Here is a 25,371-nt window from a genome sequence, read left to right on the forward strand (position 1 = left end):
TTTTTTTCTTAGTGCTCCTGTGTTCCTTTGTCTTGTTAAATATATTCAGTTGACACGTGAGATCCTTAAAGCCTTTTGAAACTTTTGGAGAATATGTACTAAATAATGTACTAAATGTGTCTACTTTTTATTCTATTTTGTACTAAAACGCATCCACCTTTTATTCTATTTTGAACACATTTTAAGAAGAAGTCACTGTCATTCAGTTATCAGTTCAAATGCTTTATTTCTTAAAAGTTTTCTTTTAACTAATTCAAATGCTTTTCTAGTCCAAATTTGGTATTCTAGCCTTAGATTTAGAACTCACTTTTCCTGAGTATATTTTCTCTTAAATATACACAGGAATATATTTTCATAGAGTGTGTTGAAAATTAGGAAAATCAAGTGTTCTGGTTCTGTCAGGTGCAGTGTTTAGAGTATTATTTTGATAAAATCCAGTAGCTCTGATATGGCTTGAAAATACTTGTTCCTTTGGACTATAATTGCAGGGAAAAAACTGTGGCATAGGTAAAAATTCACCATAATTACTTGAACTGGTTTTGTACATAATCATCTTAGGTTTTGATAGTGAGGTAGCTGTATGGAGTGTCTTTGGGTCCAACATACATGAAAACACAGGATTTCCAGGGTTCACACAAGGGGGAAGTTGTTCAGGTTTCATTTCTGTGTCTGAATTTGAAGCTGAAGCACTTTTCTTGTCCTAAAATATAAAGATATAAAATTATTGTCAATAATAAAATTTTGGGGGAAAAAAACCCCACCAAAATTAAACTTAACACAATAGTGTCTTATACCACTCATAAAAATTAACTCAAAATGAATGAAAGATTTAAATGTAAGACCTAAAACCATAAAGCTCCCAGAAAAGAACACAGGGGAAAAGCTCTGATTTAGGTCTTGGCAGAGTTTTTAGATATGACCTCAAAAGCATAAGCAACAAAAGCAAAACTAACAAATGACACTGCATCAAACTAAGAAGCTTCTGCATAGCAAAAGAAGCAACAGAATGAACAGACAGCCTACAGAATTGGAGAAAATATTTGCAAACCATATTGATAAGGGGTTAATATCCAAAATATACAAGGAACTCATACAACTCAATAGCAAAAGAGAATCTGATTAAAAAATGAGAAGATGACCTGAATAGACATTTTTCACACATAAAACACACAGATGGCCACCAGGTACTTGAAGAGGTGTTCAACATCATTAATCATCAAAGAAATGCAAATTAAAACCACAATGAGATATCACCTCACTGTTAGAATGGCTAGTGTCAAAAATATTGGACAATATTGGGGAGGATGTGAAGAATAGGGAACCCTTGTGCACTATTGGTAAGAATGTAAATTGGTGTAGCCACTATAGAAAATAGTATGGAGGTTCCTCAAAAAATTAAAAATTGAATTAACATGTGATCCAGCAATCCCAGTTCTGGTTATATATCCAAAAGAAGTGAAAGCACTATCTTGAGGAGATCATTTGCACTCCCATGGTCATTGCAGCACTATTCACAATAGCCAAGAAATGGGAACAATCTTAAGTGTCCCATTAATGCATGAATGGCTAAAGATGTAGTATACTATACTCTCATGTATACATACACACATGAATATTAATCAGCCATTAAAAGGAAGGATTCGGAATCCTGCCATTTTGGACAACGTGGAAGCCATTATGCTAAATGAACTAAGTCAGATAAAGAATACTAGATTCTCACATATATATTAATCTAAAAGTTTAGAAAAGTCAAACTCATTGAGGGGTGCCTGGGTGGCTAAGTTGGTTGAGGGCTGACTTGGGCTCAGGTCGTGAACTCACAGTTCATGAGTTCAAGCCCCACATCGGAGTCTGTGCTGACCACATGGAGCCTGCTTGGGATTCTGTCTCCTCCTCTCCCCTCCCCTGCTTGCTATCTCTCTCTCAAAAATAAACCTTAAAAATTTTTTTAAAAATAAAAAGGTCAAACTGATTGAAATAGAATAGTGATTGCCAGGGGATGGGTGATGGGGGAAAATGGAGAGCTATTGGTCAAAGAGTACAAACTTCCAGTTATAAGAGGGATAAGTTCAGGGGATCTAATTACAGAATGGTGAGTATAGTTAACATTACTATATTATATACTTGAAAATTGGTAAGAGAGATTTTAAATGTTCTTGCCACAAAAATAACCTTAATTATGTGAAGTGATCGTCAAAATAAATAAACATTAAAAAAATAGATGTACTTGTGACTGGTTATAATCTTGAAAAATAAAAAGGCACTGCAAGTTGAAATTAACCTGAGTTAAAATCTTTTCCTCATAATAACATCCTTAAAAGCTACCTTTTTATGTAACAGTACTATAAATCATATTCAATCAACTTTTCAGTCAACTATTAATGTTCTACTTGAAGAGAGCCCTTAATAAACTTTTTGGAAGTATTTTTCTGTGAATAAGGGATTTAAAAATCTGAATCAAGTTTAGTGAAAAGAGCACTGGAATGCTGGGTCTGGCCTCCTGGACTTGCCAGGAACGTGAGAACCTGGGTAAGTCTGATTCTCTATGCTTCAGTTTCCTGCTTGTAAAATAAGACAGCCTGGATTATTTGTTCTTTTAATTATCATCTAATGACTCCATTTATCCCACAGAACTTGTAAAGTTTGTAAATTTATAGTTTATAAAATGAGGTAGTATCACAAAGTAGTATACTATGTTCTCATGCTGTGCCTGTTTTAATGACATTCATAAGGCAAAGTAACTTTTCAGAAGAGCTTCTTTAAATAATTTTGAGAACTCTTGGATCTTCCTGAAAATCCAACCCAAGAGCACTTGTTTTGCTGCTGTATTTGAATAAAGGGAAAAGCCTTTTTCTTACTGTAAATTTCCCTGTTGCAAACATAGGTGTTAGAAATGAAATTGCTGGTCTTTTTTTTTTCTTCTTAAGTTCTCCAGGTTAACTATTCATTTTTTTAAAGACTGATACTGTAATTGACAAAGGTCTGAAGTGTTTGGTTATTGTTCTATTGTCTTGGTATCTTGAGCTGAAAGACTTTAATATTTGGCCTCAGAAAAACTTCATTGCTCAGTTCTTGGGAATTAGAACGTTATTTTATGAATATTTATCTCATTGGAACCTCCAGCTACTACTGACCCAGCCACCTTTAAGGCCTGCTTCTTTCTTAACTTGTCTCATCAGGAACAAAATCTTAGTAGTGCTTTACTACCTACTAATAACATGGAGAAGTTATCTGAAACTAGAAGTCCTTTATCCATAGTAGTGTTCTCTTGTACAGTCCTTCTCTTACTTTTATGTACATATGAAATACACAGGAATCTAGTTAAACAGTAGATTCTGACTCACGTCTGGGGTAGGGCAAAGATTCTGCATTTCTAACAAAGTCCCAGGAGATGCTTAAGCTGCTGATCCCTAGATGATGTTATGAAAGTTGTGGCTAAGCCATAGTGAGGAGTTAAAGAGGCCTCTGGGAGATAGGCAAAGGAGTGTGGGTAGAGAGAGGGCCATAATCATACCTGCATGGCTTATTTCCCAACAGACTAGTTGGGAAACTTGCTACTTGTGTACCTTCTGCTTTAAGAGTTGTAAAGAGCACCTCTTAGGCGTCACCAGTTCTGTGTTCTGATATTAGCACTAATAGCTAGATGACTGATGAAATTATTTTACAAGGATTCAAGTTCCTTGTCTATAAATATAAAAGGAAGGAGCTGGATTAGATGGTTGTTTTCTAATCTGAGGACTCAGATATCAGTACCCTCCAAATGTAGCAATAGCAACTGTTAAAAAACAAAATTCAACAAGGTAAATTTGAAGATCTAATTGGCTTTATTAAGCAATTCATGAATCAGGTAGCATCCCATCAAGTAAGTGGTGGGTAGCTCTGAGGAGTGGTACAAAATGGAAGGTTTTCATAGGAAGGATAAGTTACTAGCAAAAGAAAAGATTGTTTCAGGCAAGGTCACCTTCCTTTAGGGGAAAGGACAGAGGGTTTTATCATGCAGATTACCTCATTTTCCTTTGGGAGAGGGAGAGGGTGAACCAAGGTGACAGATCACCTGATTGGTGCTGACTATAAAATTCCGGATTGATTGGTTTTAAATTCCTCTTATGGAGTGGCTTAAACTGCAATTAAGTCTTGGTTTGCTATCCTGGGGGCAAGTGATTCCACCTTGGCCCCAGGCTTTCTTTTTAACAGATCTAAGTGATTTTGTTATTCAAAAAGCATAAAGGGATATGCATATTTACTCATGATAAGGCCCTTTATTTGTGACAAGTTAATAAGTTATAATAAGTTAATAAGTATGTTCTATTATCTAAATAGGCAAAAAATTTTGGTAGTTTAAAAATATAAAAATAAAAATATTTGGCAGCTTCTGGAACATGTAAGATCTAAATCCTTCCAGATAGGAAGTTACATTATTATATCTAAATAACTTCATGGTAGTTGACAGGGTACTGTAACTCTGATTTTTAAAGGTTGTGTTAAATAGGAGATTGTTTATGTATCATCTATAAATTAAGAAAAAACAAAACAAAATTGCCATAGTTCCTGTGGTTATGGAGATAAAATGAAATACAACTGAAGTGATATAAATGGAATCAGTTTTTATCATTTCTTTCAGATATACCTCAGTGCATATGGATGATGTTCCAGAATTCAGTTCTAAAGTTTACAGGTTAATAACACTACATTGTACAGTCCTTCTCTTAACTTTTATGTACATATGAAATACACAGGAATCTGGTTAAACAGTAGATTCTGACTCAGGTCTGGGGTAGGGCAGAGATTCTGCATTTCTGTATAGTATATATAAACTGTATAGTACAGTTTACTAATACTTCATATTCATAATTTTTTTGAGAGAGAGAATCCCAGGAGAGAGGCAGAGAGAGGGAGAATCCCAGCAGGCTCCACTCTGTCAGCACAGAGCCCCATGAGGGGCTTGATCTCATGAACCATAAGATCATGACCTGAGCTGAAATCAAGAGTCAGAGTCGGATGCTCAACTGACTAGGCCACCCAGGTGCCCCAGTATATTCATAATCTTGTAGGAAGCTGGCAAACCTAGAAGTAGACCTCATCAGATCTTGCTACTTATTCTTTGTGACACTGCATATTTAGTGTTTTTTAAAAATATCACAGTAGACTGGATAATAGCAAGTCACCAGAATCCTATGGTATCTCAACAGGTCAGCTTTTCTCAAAATGTGTAGGTTTCTGGGGGTGCCTGGGTGGCTCACTTGGTTAAACCTCTGACTCTTGATTTCAGCTCAGGTCATGATCTCCTGGTTCATGGGTTCGAGCCCCAAGGCGAGCACTATGCTGACTGTGTGGAGCCTGCTTGGGATTCTCTCTCTCCTCCTCTCTTCCCCTCCTCTGCTCATGCTTGCTCTCTCTTAAAATAAGTAAATGAATTTAAAAACATTTTTTTAAAAAGTGTGTAGGTTTCTGGAGCACAGGAAAAGCTTCTTAGTTGGAAGGTGGCTGCCCTGTAACTTGTAGGAAACAGTAGCAACCCTAATATACTTTATGGACACCCAGTCAGGTTGCCCATAGCAACCTCAGTCACAGAGTACTCTTTCATCAAATCACCTGCTACTAAATTCTGATCATTGGCCCAAAATATAATACAGAAAACCAAATCCAGTCAAACTAGAAGACAAACTTTGTTGGCATAATTTGTACCACACAATCTGGAAATGTTAAGTGTCTACCTAAATCTTTTTAGACTTCCAGGATAATTAACAAATGTTTATAGACTTAGAAACAAAATACTCAAGGGGTGCCTGGGTGGCTCAGTCTGATTCTTGACCTCTGACTCTTAATCAGTCTAAGCAATTGACTCTTGATCTCTGCTCAGGTCATGATCACATTTGTGAGATCAAACCCCAAGTCAGGCTCTGCGCTGACAGTGTGGAGCCTGCTTGGGATTCTTTCTCTTCCTCTCTCTCTCTCTGCCCATTCCCGGCTGTCTCTTTCTCAAAAATAAATAAATAATCTTAAAAAAAAAAAAACATTCATGGCTTTTACTTTATTCATGGCCTCACTGTAGTTTTCTTATTGGGGTTTCACCCTCTTCAAATCTGATATTCTTAAAATATAGAGTTCAAACTAGATACAATTAAAAACATACAGCCTCATACAAAGAATAACAAAAGGATTATTTTAAATGCTCTGCCAGGTTACACAGCAAATATTACTTAAGGATAAAAAGGTTAATTAAAATTGTAAATGATTTTTTAAAATTGTCTTAAAATTACACTGTGAAATTGCCTTGAAAAGAATAAAAATCTATAGATAGATATTAGCTTTCTCACTAATGTACTTTTCAGTCTCCTCTGGAATTACAGAAAGTCAAGCCACTGTGACTTTTCAAAGTTCTTCATTATAAACACATGCACATTTAAAAAAAGATAAGAATAAGTCATTGAGATAATGAAAATGCCCTTTATGGAAGCTGTAATTGTAAAATTAAAATTTGTGTTTTCTTTTTTGGTGTTGTGTCACAAGTGATGTTAACTAGAGCAACACCAAAAGCAAACGAATAAAAAAACCCTCCAAAAGTCAAATTTTGGGGTACCTTTTTCTTTCTGCCCAGGCCCATCATCTCCCTTGTTAATCTTTTTTTTTTTTTTTTTGCCACAATTGAGGGACAAAACCTTAACTTTAACCTTAAACCTTAACTTTCTACTGCTTCCACCAACAGTAAATACAAGGGCAACATATCCTTTTTTTGGTCCTATCCCTTTTGAACAAGGCACAGTGTAAGAATGTAAAATTAACAAGGTACATTTTTCTCATTTACAGCCATCACCGCAGTTTGCAATGGGGTACGAGTTGCATAGCATCCCCAATCATTTTTATATTTTCAGAGGCAATTCTGGCTCAATGCAATGCACAATTACATCTGTATAGCCCAGTGGTTGCCTAAAAAGGTGTGTTTTTTTTTTTTGCGGGGGCGGGGGGTGGGCGATGCTCAAATTTACAGCAAGGAGTACCAGCGGTCAAAAACATTCAGCTCTCTGCCCAAACCCACCCAGTCGTACTCGGTCATTCTCGGTATCTTCCTTATTTTTTCGGCAAACGTAGTCTTTCCCCGCAGCGGATGGTAAGAAGACCAGCGAGCATCCAGGGGACGCGGCCTTTTACTACATCCAGTTAAGGGAGCGAAGAGAACGTGATCCGCTGGCTGAATCAGTATGTACCGACTAATCCGCCTAATCCAGGGAGTAGCTTTCGGGGTGAAACCGCGAATCCTTTAGAGTGGTCAGAGCTGCCCGTCTCCTTAGCAACCGGCCGCGGCGCCTCTCCAGCGCCGGGGCCCGGATGTTGTGAGGATCGCTGCTGCCCCGCCTAGCTTCCTGCAGCCTGGCAGCGGCGGGCTGCACTTCTCTTCGGGAGTCGTAGTTCTTCCCTCCTCCGGCGCCCGACATGAGGAGCAGGCGGGACTACGAGTCCCGGCATGCGTTGCGTCGCTCCGCCGGCCACCGCCTCCCGGCTGCGGACGCCTGCGAGCAGGTTGTTGTTTTTAAGAGAGGCGTCACTGTGCTCGGAGCTGTGACCGCCGCCACCGCGACAGTCAGCGCAGTCGGGCGGAGGTGGCATTGCTCGTTCAGGTACGGCCCTGGGCGGATTGGGACCCCGGGAGAGGAGTAGCGGCCACCGGTCCGGGCCCTGACCAGCACCCTCTTCTGCCGGAGGCAGAGGCGGGGTCTTCTGTGAGGCTGGGGCTGCTCGTACTGGGGTCTGCTCCGGCGGGGGCCGACTCCTGGAGCCTGGTGTATGCAGGCGCGCGCGCGGTCTCGGAACGCGAGTCCGCAGCCCCCCGGGCCTGAGCCGGCCTTTGAGGCGTCGGGTGGCGAGGTCCTGCAGCCTCAGATGCCCGCTGGCAGACCCGAACGGCGTGTCCGGGGCGTGGGGTAGTTTATAACCCGGGGGACACTCCTTCCTTCACCGGGCTGGCTTGGGGCGCTTCTCTGTCTTGATTGTTGAACATCCATATGGTAAGATGTTACGTGCGTCACCCGGCCGGGTTTTTCATTCGGTCCATCTTTTTTGGTGACGTTTGAGCCCCGTGATGCCAGGAATAGAAAGATTAAATATTAAATAATGCGGCTGAGATTTCTGCTTATACGCCAGGCTGACAGTGGTCAGATATCCTTTCTTACTTACCCTCTTCCCCATCCACCAACCCACTGTAGTATGGTCTTCCTAATGGATGGATAACTCCCCTGTAGCAGCTGTCCACACAATTCCTTGTATGCGTTACATATTTATCTCTGTTTAATGAATCCAGCTCTGCCATTGGGAGCGCCAGTTTTAATGAACTCAGTCAATTAGGGTACTTTGTTGAGGGGGTGAAATTTGCACTGTTTCACAATTGCTTTATGTAGAAACGACGTGAGGCTCTCTTGTAGCAAGAAAGGTAACTACATGAGTCCTGCGAATTTTAGATTTGCCTCCTCCGCTAAGGTTACATCCATTGGATAACGCTTGAAATCCTTGTTAGTGCTTCATAGTTTAAGGTTTGAATCTTATTAGGTCCCACATTTCTCAGAGGGATCTAATTTATCCCACCTTAAACGCTAGTGTGAATGGTTTACTATTCTTTGCTGAGCTCTCATCGTAAAGTTGAAGGACGGGAGTAGGGTATTATTTTAAGCATAATTTTTAACCCTTTGCACTAAGAATAGGATTCTAATTAAAGAAGCAATTAAAAAATCATACTCATAATATTCAGGGATGTGGGAAATACTACTTTTTAAATGAAAAGAGGTTAGAAAATAGTATAATTCTAATTGTGTAAACTGTAAAGCTAGAAGTGATCAGAAATAAGCTCAAAGGATAGTTGTAACAGTGAGTAGATGGTGAAACTACAAATGACTTTTTCTTTATACTTTCTGGTATTTTCCAAATTTTCTATGGAAAAGAAATTAATTAAGCAGCAATTCCAGTTAACCTTTTAAACATTACTTTAAAAAGCAAACAAGGAACAAAAAACATACACAAAGCTCCTGCTATTGCATCCACAGACTATATGAGTAACAATTTGAATGTAAATTATTTGTGCAGAAGGGGCGTTAGGTGGATTAAAAGGAAAAAAAACCCTCACATATGACAATAATTCTTATTATTTGTACATGTCATCTTTTATTTTTAAATCTGTTTTCATTTTGTACAATAAAATCAATGACAGAAGTGCTTAGTCTTGTGTTAAGGCAGTACAATCTTGATTATTCCTGTAAATCTATCAGGTGACAAAAGATGGGCATACTAATCTGAAAAGATCTGGAGATAGGGAAAATTTGAATTTATTATTTGTAAGCATTTGCCAGTGGAAATAAAGAAGTTAAACAGTAACAAAATGTGGGCTTTTAAAGCTTGTTTTCATTGAATCACTTTGAGTACCATGTTTAATATGTCTGATATTTTGGATTATGCTTACTTTTGTTTTATTTTCTATTATGGATATGTCTGTTATGCATGGAAAAGAAGCACATTATTTAGCCCACATTTGGTTTTCTGTCATAAGGAAAGGGTCACATTGGTCTTCTATAGGAATATTCTATCTATGTTTGCAATGATCAGTCCTGAAAAATTGAGATTTAACCTCAACTCCAAGTGTCCATTAACTGTTAATAAAAGATCCATTCTAAAGCTTTTTGTTTTTCAAGCTATAGTAGTCATATTTTATTTTCTTAGATTGTTGTTCTTTGGAGCTTTGCTTCCTCCTCAAATTCCAAATCCTTTTCACTATTTTGTACTTTTTAATTTTGTATATTTTGTGTATTGTGTTGCCTCAATATCTTACTAGATATTTGGGTCCATGTACTGGACATAAGAAACATAATTGATTAACATGTTTGAGTTACTAACTGCTTCCACGGTACTGTAGTCTAGACTGTGTAGTTGTATTCTTATCCAAGTTAAAGAAACATTTAAAAAAGCTAGGTGAGTATGAACTGCTAAGATCCTAGAGCAGTAGTTTCTGACATGTAAAGAACATGGACACAGCAGCAAGGCCTGTTAAGCCCAGGATATCTTAAAACAGAAAATGCAGACTCATCTAACAATGCAGAACTACTAGAGGCTGGATTGTTTGCATGTTATGTGTGGTTAGGTGAGGAAGTTGCCATAATGTATGTGATAACTTCTATTTTCAAGAACTTCCTTGTGGCAGTTTTACAGTTTTGACTAGATTAAAACAATTTAGAGATATGAATGTGTTTCAAAGGATATGTCCAATGTATTGCATCAGATAAACTTGAAAAAAGTTTACAGTTTGAGTTCTAAGATGAAAGTTAGCCCTATAATGTGAGAAGGATTGCAGTTAACTGGTAAGTTTAGGGATTTTCTTTTTTTAAAAAAGGGCTTCTGGTGTGTGTTTAAAGAAGGGCCAGTAGGGTTTTCTGAAGGAAGTATTAAAAAATGAGTAACGTGAGTCAAAGATTTTCCTCCTTCATTACAGTAAATCAGAAATCTAATTTTTCTTTAGTGTTTGTCCATAAATCACAATCCTAAAACCTTCTAGTTCATGTTACCAATGTGATGACATGTAAAAAGAGCATTGGATTGGGAGTAAGGATGTTTAATGATGTTGAGCACATAATTTATGAGTCTCTTTTGTTTCCCTGTGTACATTGTACATAATAGCTGGTTGCCTTACTTCTTAGGGTATTTGTGAAGATTAAATCAGATATGAAAAAGACATTACTTTGTAAGTGGCAGAGTGATCTATGCATGCATAGTATTATTGGTCTACATAAAGTAACATTTACATAAAAATATATTATGCATTTGAAGTGTGATGATAATGTGATAATGTATTTTTTGACAGGGAAGTTTGATGGAAAATGTCAAATGGGGTATTACTTTGATATTTTGGTAGAACTTTTGGCTTTTTCTAGGTTGAAGGAAACCTGGCCCTTGTCCTGACTGTGACTTTGCACTCTTCTGCATTAAAGGTCCTGAAACTTTAGTGTGCTTTTATGGTTGGGCTTTTAATTTTGGTTTTGATTTTTTTTTTTTTTTAATTGCACATCATATCATTCTAACTTCTAACAGTAGGAAGTGGATGTTTTTAATGTTCTAAATGTGTTTAATGTTCTAAAATGTTGGTTTAAGTTGATTTCATAACAGGCTCATAACAGTGAGCTTACACTGTATATGAAATCGTAGGTCCTCTGAGAGATACATTGCATGTGTAAGCCTTGGTCTTTCAGAAATAGTTTACAGCTTAGACACCTTCTTGGGAAATCAGTGCTGCCTATTATAGCATCTGACCCTTGAGATTAACTTCAGTAAGATGGACGTATAGAATATTAAAGCAAAAAAGTCTTTTAGAAACTTTTTAAGGACTGTAAGTAAATGTATATGAAAGTGAAAGGCAAAGAAATACATTCTGTATCCTGGGTTGGTAACAGCTGTTTATATGATTAGTTGATAAGTCAGTATCTTTACTAATACTTTCTAATATTACTACTAAAAAGTAACAATGGATGTATATTTAATTCTATATTTTTTAAAATGGAAAACAAGAAAAGTGTAAAATCCCTTTGTTTTTCATAAAATTAGGACAAATTAAAGAAAAAGTATAGATATATGATGAATATTTATTTTTTAACAAGCAAAAATAAATTATTTTTTAAAAAATTTGAGAATAAAGGAGAACAAAAAGACAAAACCCAACAGTTTTATTTATGTATTTATTCATAAAAGGGAAAAAGGGGCCACCAGAGGCTCATGGTCCCCAAGTGAGTATGGAGCCTGGTCAAGTTTATGTATTTATTGGCTCTTTTGGGCTCTTCCAGAATTAAGATATAACAATCTCAGATTTTTTTCTTAGAATGAGAATACTGGTGAAGGGAATGTTTACATGCCAACAGACATCTTAATTTCATCATAGTGTTTGAAGTTTGAATTCATAATGTTTACCTCATTTCAAACTTTTTATCAAAGATGTGGCTTCTTTTAGATTGAGGCAAAAATAGAATACTTTTATCTTTGAATATGGCAGTAGTTGCTTTTGTTTCCCTGTTTGAGGGATGTTACATCATAGAAGGAAATTTGTGAAGAAACTGTGTATTGATTCACTTCTTAGAGAATTTATTTTCTAGATCCAAAGGTTAATCTGCTGTACTCTGCTGTATGTAACAGTGTTGGTGCCTCTTTTTGGGTGTGGATAATGTGAAATTACTACTCTGTTCTAGATTTTTTCCCAGATACCTATTTTTAGTGATAGATTTCAGTGTTTTAAATGAAATTCCATTCCATTAGAACTAGGAGAGGGTTACTTACAAAGATCGGTTATGTTTATCTTTGCCTCCACTCACATGATGAATATAGTAACCAAGAGTCAGGGCAGCCATAGGACCCACATCTTAATGGTGTAATTATTGCACTGTGGACTCGTCAAAGCCCTGAGTAATGCTGTCTTCTCTAGTGTCAGTTTTCCACAGTAAACTTCTTATACCTCAGATAGTAAACATTTTTCTATGACTCCCTTAAGCCCTTTAACTTGTTTTGAAGAAACTGGTCATCCAGAAGATGATTGGATTTGTATCAGTCATATACTATGCTTAAAATTGGGTTTGTCTTTTCATTTTAAAAAAGCGTTTATTTTCTGCTGACTATAAAGGTAATAATGGTCATTGAAAATTTGGCAGATATATTACATATAATTTTAATTTTTAGATTTGAAAGATACTCTGAAATTTTAATGTCGCACATAGGTTAATATAAATAGCATTTTGTTATACATATTATTCTGTCTCGCTTTTTTTAATGATACCTCTCCATGCCAAGGCATGTTGATCTACTCAATCTTTTTTTTTTTTTTTTTAATTTTTTTTTTTTTTTAACGTTTATTTATTTTTGAGACAGAGAGAGACAGAGCATGAATGGGGGAGGGTCAGAGAGAGGGAGACACAGAATTGAAACAGGCTCCGGGCTCTGAGCTGTCAGCACAGGGGCCCAATGCGGGGCTCGAACTCATGGACCGCGAGATCGTGACCTGAGCCGAAGTCGGCGCTCAGCCGACTGAGCCACCCAGGCGTCCCTCTACTCAATCTTTTTAATGGCTGTGTTAATTATAGATGCTACAAATTTTAATTTTAATAAATTCATTCTTGGTGGGCATTTTACTTTCTAATTCTATATTGTAAAAATTACTCCGTCAACCATTCTTACACGTGTGTATATATATATTTTAATTTTTAAACAAATTTTTAAATGTTTTTTTTTGAGAGAGAGCTTGTGTGTATGTGCACACACAAGTGGGTGAGAGGCAGAGAGACAGAGGGGGACAGAGGATCTAAAGCAAGCCTGGTGCTGACAGCAGAGAGCCCCATGTGGAACTGGAACTCACAAACTGTGAGATTATGACCTGACCCAAAGTTGGAGACTTAACTGACTGAGCCACCCAGGTACCCCTTGTGTATATATTTTCATACTCATGTTAGCATTTGTGTCAGATAAATTCCTAGAAATGAAATAAATAGGAAATGAAATGGAATTGGTGGGTCACAGGTTTTCTGCCTATCAGTGAAAGGAGGGGCGCCTGGCTAGCTCAGTTGGAAGAGGATGCGGCTCTTGGTCTCAGAATCATGAGTTCAAGCCCCACATGGGATGTAGAGATTACTTTTAAAACTTTAAAAACATCACTGAAAGATAACAATATACACTTCCCCTGTGTGCAATGCCTATTTCCCGATATCTTATCCAACCTACTAACCTGTTTAGTCTTTTGTTAATTTGTTAGGCATTAAAATAATCTTGTTTCTCTTTTTACACTACTTTATGTGTTTTAAAAATTGCTTGAGCATGTTCCTTGCTAAATTTTCCACTCAGTGCTTTAACCTTTTTTCTTATTGGTTATTGGTGCATTTGAAGTGTTTTTAAAACTCTTGCATACATGTCTCAGATATTTTCCCAGTATATCATTCATTTTTACATATAGTTACTTTTGGCAAACAAGTGTATATTTTTATATAATTTCCTTTACAATTTCTGGGTTTTGTGTAAAGCTTAGAAAAAGATAATCTTTTTTTTTTTTTTTTTTTTTTTTAACATTTATTTATTTTGAGACAGAGGAACCTGAGTGGGAATGGGCATAGAGAGAGGAAGAGAGAGAATCCCAAGTAGGCTCTGCACTGTTAGCACAGAGCTGTATGCGGGGCCCAAACTTGTGTGAACTGCGAGATCATGAGCTGAGTTGAAATCAAGACTTGGATACTTAACCGACTGAGCTACCCAGGTGCCCCAGAAAAAGATCATCTTTACCTCTGGATTATAAAGCTGTTTTCCAATTTCTTAGATTCTTTTTGTTGTTTCATTTTGTACATTTAAATAGTTAGCCCTATTTTACCAGGTGGTCTTAAAAGTTTTAAGAAGCTGTATATTAATAATGCTTATCTTTTACAAGGGAAACAAAAGATGACATTGAAAGTCTTTTGTAACATCATGTTTATGAACGTGGAGGTTGTGTTCCTGAATGATGCAACTTGGCAAAAACTGAGTTTTTTCCTTTGGGATGCAGGATAGGGAGAACAATGAAATTTGCTTTCTTTTTTAATTTGGAAATATTTTATATGAAAGTGGCTGTATTTCTGCATCTCTTTGATCCTCTACCTTCTACATCAACAGTGGGAAGCTTCTGTGCTGTGTTGTGAGCATCCAGAATGATAGCCAGCACTTAGTTCCATATTCAGAATTGCCTGTCAAATTTTTTGTTCCTTGATGCTTTTGGAAAGCCACTTAGTTTTGGCCTTTGCTTGCTGAAAATACGTTGCAAGATTTATCGGCTGTAACAATTTAAAAGTCCTACAGAAACTTCGTCTTTTCCTTTTTCTTTTCTTTCTTTCTTTCTTTTTTTTTTTCTAAGTCTTTTTCAAATAAAAGGTTTTCCTGACCATTCTAGCCAGTAAGCCTTGAAATCAGCTTCCCCTAGGGTAGTACTTCTGCTTCCCATAGCACAAAGGCTTACTGGCTGAACTGGTCTCCTAAGCTAGGTTTATTTATTGCTAGAATTTGGGGACCAAAATGAGGTCGACACTGTAGATGGTAAAAGTGTAAACTGACCCATCACTTAAGGTTAGACTACTTTGAAAAAAGAAAGCAAATACAGTGAAGAGTTCATTCCTCCCTATGAACCTATTGAAGTGAACCTATTGAAGACTACTTAGTTCCTTAAAGAGATTTCTCACCATCTAACTACAGAAATATTTATGTCAGTGTAACTTTTTAAAATGTGAATCTGCCAAATTACCATAAAGTATAGTGACAGAACCATCTTTATTAGACACTAAAAGCCTTAGATGACTTTTTTCTTGCATCACCCTTTTTCATTGATGATAAAAAAACCCATCAACAACTTAAACATCCATTAATAGGATAATAAACTATGATAAATATAACACTACATTTTTTAGTCATTAAAGTCATTTTTGAATAATTTTTAAACATTAAGAAGTTTGTTAAACAGCTAATTGGAAAGAGTAAAGTAGGATACTTTTTGACCCCAATGCTTATATAAAATGTTTGGAAGGATGTATCCCAGGTACATTTAAAATTTGCAGGTATTTTCAGACCACAATACTATGAAACTCAGAATCAACCACAAGAAAAAAATTGGAAAGACAACGAATACTTGGAGATTAAAGAACATCCTACTAAAGAATGAATGGGTTAACCAAGAAATTAAAGAGGAAATAAAAAGTACATGGAAGCCAATGAAAACGATGACACCACAGCCCAAAAGCTTTGGGATGCAGCAAAGGCGGTCATAAGAGGGAAGTATATAGCAATCCACGCCTTCCTAAAGATGGAAGAAAGGCCACACATATACAAACTAACCTTACACTTTAAAGAGCTGGAAAAAGAACAGCAAATAAAACCCCAAACCAGCAGAAGACAGGAAATAACAAAGATTAGAGCAGAAATCAACGCTATCAAAACCAAAACAAAAGAACAGATCAGTGAAACCAGGAGCTGGTTCTTTGAAAGAATTAACAAAATTGATAACCCCCTAGCGGGTTTGATCAAAAAGAAAAAGGAAAGGACCCAAATAAATAAAATCAAGAATGAAAGAGGAGAGATCACAACCAATACTGCACAAATACAAACAGTAATAAGAGAATATTATGAGCAATTATATGCCAATTAAATGGGCAATCTGGAATAAATGGACAAATTCCTAGAAACATATAAACTTTACCAAAACTGAAACAAAATTTGAACAGACCCATAACCAGTAAAGAAATCGAATTAGTAATCAAAAATCTCCCCAAAAAACAAGAGTCTAGGGCTGGATGGCTTTCCAGGGGAATTCTACCAAACATTTATAGAAGAGTTAACACCTATTCTAGAAATGGAGGAAAACTTCCAAACTCATTCTCTGAGGCCAGCATTACCTTGATTCCAAAACCAAAGACCCCACTAAAAAGGAGAGCTACAGACCAATTTCCCCGATGAACATGGATGCAAAAATTCTTAACAAGGTACTAGCCAACCGGACCAACGATACATTAAAAGAATTATTCACCATGATCAAGTGGGATTTATACCTGGGATGCAGGTCTGGTTCAATATCCATAAATCAATCAGTGTGATAACATCACATTGATAAAAGAAAGAATAAGGACCACATGATCCTCTTAGTAGATGCAGAGAAAGCATTTGACAAAATATAGCATCCTTTCTTGATAAAAACCCTCAAGAAAGTAGGGATAGGAGGATCATACCTCAAGACCTATGGCTAATATCATCCTCAGTGGGGAAAAACTGAGAGACGGTCAGGAACATGACAGGATGTCCACTCTTGCCACTGCTGTTCAACATAGTATTGGAGGTCCTAGCCTCAGCAATCAGACAACACAAAGGAATAAAAGGCATCCAAATCGGCTAGGAGGAAGTTAGACTTTCACTCTTCTCAGGTGATGTGATACTCTATATGAAAACCCAAAAGACTCCACTAAAAAACTGCTAGAACGGACCCGTGAATTCAGCAAAGTCACAGGATATAAAATCAGTGCACAGAAGTCAGTGGCATTTCTATACACCAATAATGAATCGGCAAAAAGGGAAATCAAAGAATTGATCCCATTTATAATTGCGCCAAAAACCATTAAAAAAAACCATAAAATACCTAGGAGTAAACCTAACCAAAGAGGTGAAAAATCTTTTTTTTTTCTTTTTTCGTCATTCCAAAGGGATTTAACTCCGTTGTCTGTTAAACGAAGTTGTGCAATGGTGATGGAAAAATCAGTTTCAGAAGATCCTCAACGCCTTTTCCTCCTCCATGTTTATAGTATTGGGGGAGAAACCTAACTGCATTATTTGCTGAGCATTTATTATTATTATACCATTTTATAATTATACCGTTATTATTTTTAACGAGAGGGGGTTCTTTCCTGATCCTTTGTGGGGCATCCTGAAAACTGAAAGCAGGGAGAGAAATTACTTTTAGTCTGCTTTATTGTTGCATGAGAAAAGCTGAGAGAGTGAGATCCAGAAGCTGGAAAATTAATAAAGCAAAGATTCTCTCTTGGGCCTCAATTTCACTTCGGTGTAAACTACTGTAAGGTATATATTATCCATGGATAACAACACTGAAAACTATAGAAAGCTCTTGAAAGAAATTGAAGAACACACAAAAATGGAAAAAATATTCCATGCTCATGGATTGGAAGAACAGATGTTAAAATGTTGATACTACCCAAAGCAATCTACATATTCAATGCAATCCCTATCAAAATAACACCAGCATTCTTCACAGAGCTGGAACAAACCATACTAAAATTTGTATGGAACCAGAAAAGACCCCGAATAGCCAAAGCAATCCTGAAAATAACAACAAAAAAACCCCTAAGCTGGAGGCATCACAATTCTGGACTTTAAGATGTATTATAAAGCTGTAATTATCAAAACAGTATGTTACTGGCACAAAAACAGACACACAGATCAATGGAACAGAATAGAGAACCCAAAAAGAGATCCATAAACGTATGGCCAACTAATCTTTGACAAAACAGGAAAGAATATCCAATGGGATAAAGACAGTTTCTTCAGGAAATGGTGTTGGGAAAACTGGATAGTGACATGCAGAAGAATGAACCTGGATCACTTTCTTACAGCATATACAAAAATAAACTCAAAGCAGATGAAAGACCTAAACGTAAGATAGGAAACCATCAAAATCCTAGAGAAAGCAGGCAAAAACCTCTTTGACCTTGGCTGCAGCAACTTCTTGCTCCACACGTCTCCAGAGGCAAGGGAAACAAAAGCAAACATGAACTATTGGGACCTCATCAAGATAAAAAGCTTCTGCACAGCAAAGGAAACAATCAGCAAAACTAAAAAGCAACTGATGGAATGGGAGAAGATACTTACAAATGCCATATCAGATAAAGGGTTAGTATCCAAAATCTGTAAAGAGTTTATCAAACTCAACACTCAAAAAACAACCCAGTGAAGAAGTGAGAAAGAGACATGAATAGACATTTTTCCAAAGCCAAGACATCCAGGTGGCTAACAGACACATGAAAAGATGCTTAACATCACTCATCATCAGGGAAATAAAAATCAAAAACACAATGAGATACCACCTCACACCTGTCAGATGCTGGTGAGGATGCAGAGAAAGGAACCCTTTTGCACTACTGGTGGGAATGCAAACTGGTGCAACCACTCTAGAACACAGTATGGAGTTTCCTCAAAAAATTAAAAATAGAACTATCCTACAATCCAGCAATTGCAGTAAGTATCCAAGTGATACAGGTGTGCTGTTTCTAGGGAGCACATACACCCCAACATTTATAGCAGCGCTATCAACAATAGCCTAAGTATGGAAAGAGCCCAAATGTCCACTGAAGGATGAATGGATAAGATGTGGAATATATATACAATAAGCATTACTTGGGAATCAAAAAGAATGAAATCCTGCTGTTTGCAACAATGTGGATGGAACCAGAGTGTATTATGCTAAGTGAAATTAGAGAAAGAAAATCTCTTCCACTCATGAATGGTGGAATTTAAGATACAAAACAGATGAACATAAGGGAAGGAAAGCAAAAATAATATAAAAACAGGGAGGGAGACAAAACACAAGAGACTCTTAAATATAGAGAACAAACTGAGGGTTGCCGGAGGGGGCATAGGTAGGGGGATGGGCTAAATGGGCAAGGGGCATTAAGGACACTGGTTGGGATGAGCACTGGTGTTACATTAGGGGATGAGTCACTGGATTGTACTTCTGAAATCAATGCACTGTATGCTAACTTGGATATAAATTAAAAGTAAAACTTAAAAAATGAAATTTGCAGCAAATATAAACTATGTACCACCACTGTTGAGGAAGATATTCTTTGCCTGTTCCTTTTATTGCCTTTGTACATGCTCTTCATTTTGCCTGAAATACCCTCCCCATCTTATCTGCATGTTTTGCTTCTGTTTGTACTCATCTTGCGTTTTGCCTAATCAAAACCTGTTTCGAGCCCCTAAATGATAATATTTAAAACAAAAGGATTTAGAACAGTGTCATATAGTTGATGTTTAATAAATATTTGCTGAATGAACGTGAATGAATGAATTTATCTTGTTGCCAGAGGGCTGAAGCAACTTATTGAGGTAGACAAAATAGAAGAAGGTAACACAGGTAGAAGAGAAAAATGAGAGCATAATGGTAGGAAATATGAAATGGAACCAGGGATGAAGATATTCCTCTACTCAAAATATACATTATGAGGTCTATATTATTTACCAAGGCTAGGTATCAAGAGGGAAAACTCTTCAGTTACTGAAGCCACCTGTTCAGGATAAGCTCAGTTCTTCTAACACTAAAGTCAGAAATTTCTACTGATCTTTTTTGTGAAGAAGATGCTTGAAAATGTAGTGAAGTATGTGCTTACTAACAATTTCAAGGAACAAGATAGTGAGTTCAGTAGGACTTTTTTAAAGCGACTCTTGGGGCGCCTGCGTGGCTCATTCGGTTAAGTGTACAGCTTTGTTCCAGGCCATGATCCCATACTTCATGGGTTCAAGCCCGGTGTTGGGCTCTGTGCTGACAGCTAGGAGCATGGAGCCTGCTTCGGATTCTGTGTCTCTGTCTCTCTGCCCCTCCCCTGCTTGCACTCTGTCTCTGTCTTCCAGAAATAAATAAATATTAAAAAACTTTTGAAAAAAAAATAACTCTTAATGTACATCAGTGGCATCACAACAAAGCAAAGTTGATGTTGGTAATGTTAAGGTGTGGCACTTTTATGAGGGCTGTCTGCTACAGAGTTAGAGTAAAATGCCTTTGCGTAGATCTGAACTAGACTTCACTGTCTTTAAGACTTAATTGAGAGCATCCTCAGTATTACACCAGGAAGGCTGGTCTCCTGATAGATACAAGAGTATTGTCTCTGACTGCTGAAAGTAAGATGAGGTGATACAGAAGCCAGCTCCAGCTGGAGACTTTCATTTTTCACAATAGATTTTTGCTATGCTTTTGTAAGAGGTCTTTTTAGAATTGAGAAGTACAGTAACATGGTCAGACCACTGGGGTGATGTGGCATTAGGTTTCATCAAATTTTCTTTCCTTGCTGCTAGAGACTTCATTTGGAAGTTGAAGAGTGGGTGAAATTGGTAGATGATAATGGATTTCTTAAGCTTTTCTGTTTCGACCTCTTCACTGTGGTAGGTAGTGATTTTAGTGGCTCTAAATCCCTTTTGAAAATACGCAGCATTAAAAAAAATACTCATAACTATGCTCAGTTCAACACAGGCAAGTTTAGGGGTGGAGCTAAAGTTGAAGCTCTTTATCAAACAAAGCCTTGAACATAATACTAACAAGCAGAGTAACTCAAGGAAAAAAGTGACACAAACTACATTAGGCAAGTTGTGCTAAGAAGTAAGACGTAAATGCTGTAAACTCAGGAGTAGAGACCATTGTGTCAGAAACTGATCTAGGAAAATTTCATGAAGGAGAGCTGAGCATTAAGTATAGAAATGAGAAGAAAGGAGGAGGAAAGCATTCCAGGAAGTGTAACTTGATTAAGTGAAGACATGGATGAATGAGTGTCCATTCTGTATTCAGGAGACATAGTAAGTAGATTACTTTGACCAGGTGAGATAGTTCAGGAGGGAGACGTAAGTGATTGCCAGATAGTGAAAGTTTCTGAATTTCTCTGTAAAGGGTTTGACTGTTTGTAGAGAATAGTTATTCTCAAGGTCAGATTGGAGTAAGTATTGTATGTAACCTTCCGTCAGTTTCATCTTTGCCTGTATATAATTGTTTTGGGTGTTTATATATGTTTATGAAGGGAATAAGAAAAGTGTTGAAAAATGGTACTAGAGAAAGTGACAAGTGCCATAATAATTAAAACAGCATTGGTACAGGAATATAGATCAGCGGAACAGAATGGAGACTACAGAAATTGATTCATAAATGTATAGAACTTAAAAAAAAATTTTTTTTAATGTTTATTTTTGAGAGAGAGACAGAGTGACAGCGGGGGAGGGACAGAGAGCAAGGGAGATACAGAATCCAAAACTGACTCCAGGCTCTGAGCTGTCAGCACAGAGCCTGATGCAGGGCTTGAACTCACGAACCATGAGATCATGACCTGAGCTGAAGTTAGACACTTAACTGACTGAGCCACCCAAGTGTCCCTATAGAACTTTACATAATAAAAACTGGCATTTCAAATCATAGAAAAAGTATGAAATTTCCATAATCGGGATATTTTCTCACCAAAAGGGAAAAAAATCCAGATGTATAGATTTAAACAGTTAAATGTAAAGCCAAAACTGAAAAAGTCCTAATAGAAAATATAGGAGAATAGTTTTGTCATCCTTGGATTAGGAAAGACTTTTTAAGAGCAAGCAAGATATATAATAGAGGTGTTCTAAAGAACACCCCGTTCTCCATCCTCTGTATTTGACTGCATAAAATTTATGATAGAAGGTATTTTTAAAAAACTGAAGCATTTTAGAAGAAAATATTTGTGATGGGTGTAATAGTGAATTATTTTGTGACCCAATTTAAAGAATTTCAGATCAATAAAGATAATCCAGTAAGAAAGTGAACATAAGAACATGAGATAATCTACAGAAAAGGAAATAAGGATAGTCAGTAAACATTGGGAAAGATTTACAACCCCACTAAGTTATCTGGGGAATGTGCATTAAAATAAGATAGTTTTTGCTCAGGAGATGATCAGACATTAATGATGGTTGTTAGCCTTTTGAGGTTATGGAGAAATAGTTGCCCTCATATTTTGGTAGGAGACCTTCCCTAACCTTATCTAATCTTATTCTGATCCCTATCCTCCAATCCCTACATTCAGTTTTCCCCCTTCATGCTTTATTTTTCTCCACAGTTATTAGCCACCAACTGACTTACCATATATTCCGCTTGTGTGTAGCCCTAGAATATGAACTCTTCAGGGAAGGTCCTGGTGTTTTGCCACCCTGCTGTGCTGTATCCCCATCACTTGGAATAATTCATGCATGGCACATAGTACTTGCTCAAGAAGTATATGCTGACTCAATGAATGAAATACTTATGTTTCAGATCAAGATAGGCTCATTTAAAATATTTCTGAAGAGTTGTTATTGGAGAAATAATTAAATATAAAGGGTGTTTAAAAATTTTTTATTAGTTGGGTTGTTGGATCCTCTTCCCTTTCTCATGATGAAGTCTGGTTTAAAGCAGGCATTTTGATATCCTTTTGGGGAGGTGAAAGTTCCAGAGCCTTTGAAAAACATTTTAGAAATAGATTCTTGAAAGCTATCTAGACTGCCTTATCTTTGATCCCACTTACAGCACAGCAGCACTTTTGAGACCTTTGCTGACAGCCCATTGGTTGGCTTACATTGGAATTATAGACATGTGGGAGAATAATGCTCCCATTCTTCTCCATCATGTCTAATTCTAGAAGATATGGTGATAGGAAACCTTACCCTTTTCCATAGTAAAATGTAGCTACTCAGGAAGGATGAGGGGCACCATTATATCAGGTAACACTCAATCAAGTTATACTTTCTGAGATAAAATTAACATTGCTGTTATTACTTTTGACAACTGCCACCTGAAGTGCTTTACGTCTTTAGCCCATAACTCCCCTAAACTTAGTCTCCAGCTTCCTGCTTGATGTTTCCACTTGGATGTGATAATCGCTGTCTCAAATTTAACATGCCCCAAAATAGTTCACCAGTTTTCTTTTCATAACCTACTGCTTTTGAAGTCTTTCCTGTCTCAGTGGCAATTTGGTTTTTGTATTTGTTTAGGCCAGGACTCCTCTCTCACACCCTATATTCAGTATATTGGGAAGTGTCGTTACTTAGCTGTACCTTCAGAATATATTTGTGTTATCTGTCCACTTCTGATTATCTTTATGGCTACCACCCTGGTCCAAACCACCATAATCTCTCAGCTGGATATTGTAGCTTTGTAAATGATCTTCCTGCTTCTGCCTTTGCTCTCCCCCACAGTGCTGTCTAAAGAAGGCTACCAGAGTGTTTTCTTTCTTTCCTCAAAAATTTTCTGTGACTCTTAGTTTAACTCCGAGTAAAAAGCTATAAAGTCTTAGGATCTATAAGGCTCTACGTGCTTGTTAGCCCTCTGTCCTCATCTTTTCCTGCTTTCTTTTCAGGCCACTCTTCTCTACCACACAGGCCTCATTGCTGTTCCTCAGAGATGGAGGCAGGCTTCATTCCAACTTTGTACCTGCAGTTTGGTCAGAAATGCTCTTTCCCCAGTTAACCACATAAGGATTGCCTCACCTATTCAAATATTTGCTCAAATATACTTTTCTTAATGAAGCTTTTCCTGACTATGTTTTTAAAAATCAGTCCCTTCCAACTTTGGATTTTCTGTACTCCTCTCTTGTTTTTCTTCATAGTTAGAAATATAGCATCAAATATACTGTGTATTCTAGCTGTTTATGTATTGTTTATTGAATGTCTCCATTGTGGAAGATGAAATGCACAGTATAATTGATGATTTTATTTCAGGGTATTGCAATATAGAGAAAGTTCATTAATGAGAAACATCTCAAAGAGAGAGGAAACCAAGGGGTTTTATAAGGGCAAGTAAACAAGGGAATCATGAGGAGAGGTGGAAGTGACTCTTAACCTGGGATTTGTGAGGGAAGGTTGGTCCTTTTGCATTTAGTCATTTGTCAGAAGACAAAACAGGACTGGGAGATTTTTCAGTGTTCCTTGCTTTCCTCCATCACAGGGCTCAGATGCAGTTCAAAATACTCAACTATGAATAGAATTCAAGCCCCAGGAGGCAAGACTCCTGTCTGTTTTGTACTTTGGTGTATGGTATTTTCAATACCTAGCAAGTGCCTAGATACTTGATAAATGTTGAACAGGTGGGTAAAGGAATGAATTTAAAATGGTAATCACCTTAGGCCTCCTGTCTGCTGAAGAATGTGTAATTATACCCATGTAGAATTGGTCTTTCTGCTGTAAGTAGCTTCATAAATGAGATGAGACTCCATGGAGTAAATTTACATCCTATCATCACCAGCTTGTGCTGTATTCTCTGGTGATACCATGTGCTTGTAATACTTACTGTCAAATTCTCTTCAATAGAGTTCTACATACAAAATCTTAACATATTGCGAGGTGAGAGAGTCCATTTAAATGAGGTCTCCTATTCTGGAATCTCTTATTATAGACTTTGGGTTTTATCTGGAAGGCAGTGGAGACTAATTTTAAGTGATTTGAGTAGTTCAAATGATTAGATTTATGTTTTTGGATAAACTTAGTGTGGGCAGCCTTGTAAAGGAGTGACTGGAAGGGAATTGATCACATGTTAGAGATTCATGAGGGAGCTGTTACCTTAACTGAAGTGGGAAATGATGAAGTTGGGGTAAGAGTGGATTTTGGGGTCAAGGTGAAGTTTGAGCTATCCTAAATCTAGGGGTTGATATTTTGTGGCTTTTCCTTATAGCCAGATTGTTTTTGGCTAATGCTGTTCTCTGAGATAGCAAAAATAGGAAGAACAGCAGGAAGATGATTTTAAGTCTTGTAGATGTTATATTTGAAATGCCCAAGAAGCCTAAGCAATGGGAAATGTATGACAAAGAAACTACTCAGGACTGAAAGGAAGCCTGGGTCTAGAAAAGTGCTTCAAGTTTATCATCTTCATAAAGTACCTTAACTTTGTATGATTGTTTATGCCTTTGTAACTTCCCATAAACTGCATATTTCTAAATTATTAGTAATGCTCTTAAAATGGGAGGAGTTTGTGCCTTTACCTTTGGTCAGAATAATGGGAGAGGAACCTCATGGGTCCCTGCAGAATTTTGATTTCCTTGAACAGTTTAGACTTGTGTTACTAACTGCATCATCATCCAGTAATCTACCTTTCTTCTTTTT

The 25,371-nt window shown here is 37.1% G+C and overlaps 2 protein-coding genes across 6 annotated transcripts in view; one reads left to right on the forward strand and one right to left on the reverse strand.

The window, feature by feature from the left end:
• Positions 1 to 206: 206 nt before the first annotated feature.
• PIERCE2 (piercer of microtubule wall 2) lies at positions 207 to 7,485 on the reverse strand. The gene is made up of 2 exons (XM_060618466.3): positions 7,037 to 7,485; positions 207 to 700 (listed from the first exon to the last, which is right to left on the reverse strand). Exons 1-2 carry the CDS (start codon positions 7,052 to 7,054, stop codon positions 353 to 355), a joined length of 366 nt encoding a protein of 121 aa, XP_060474449.1. The 5' UTR covers positions 7,055 to 7,485; the 3' UTR covers positions 207 to 352.
• CCPG1 (cell cycle progression 1) overlaps positions 7,458 to 25,371 on the forward strand; it is a 42,321-nt gene continuing 24,407 nt past the window's right edge. For 2 of the 5 annotated variants that reach the window (XR_013556294.2, XM_060618459.3), the window contains exon 1: positions 7,459 to 7,616. The gene's annotated coding sequence lies outside the window, so the exon portion shown is untranslated. Of the gene's footprint in view, positions 7,617 to 22,669; positions 22,999 to 25,371 lie in introns of those variants that run through there. The other 3 variants (XM_060618462.3, XM_060618463.3, XM_060618460.3) reach the window with 3 other exon arrangements.

Source organism: Panthera onca, chromosome B3, assembly GCF_046562875.1.
Source record: "Panthera onca isolate mPanOnc1 chromosome B3, mPanOnc1 haplotype 2, whole genome shotgun sequence".
Classification (NCBI taxonomy): Eukaryota; Metazoa; Chordata; class Mammalia; order Carnivora; family Felidae; genus Panthera; species Panthera onca.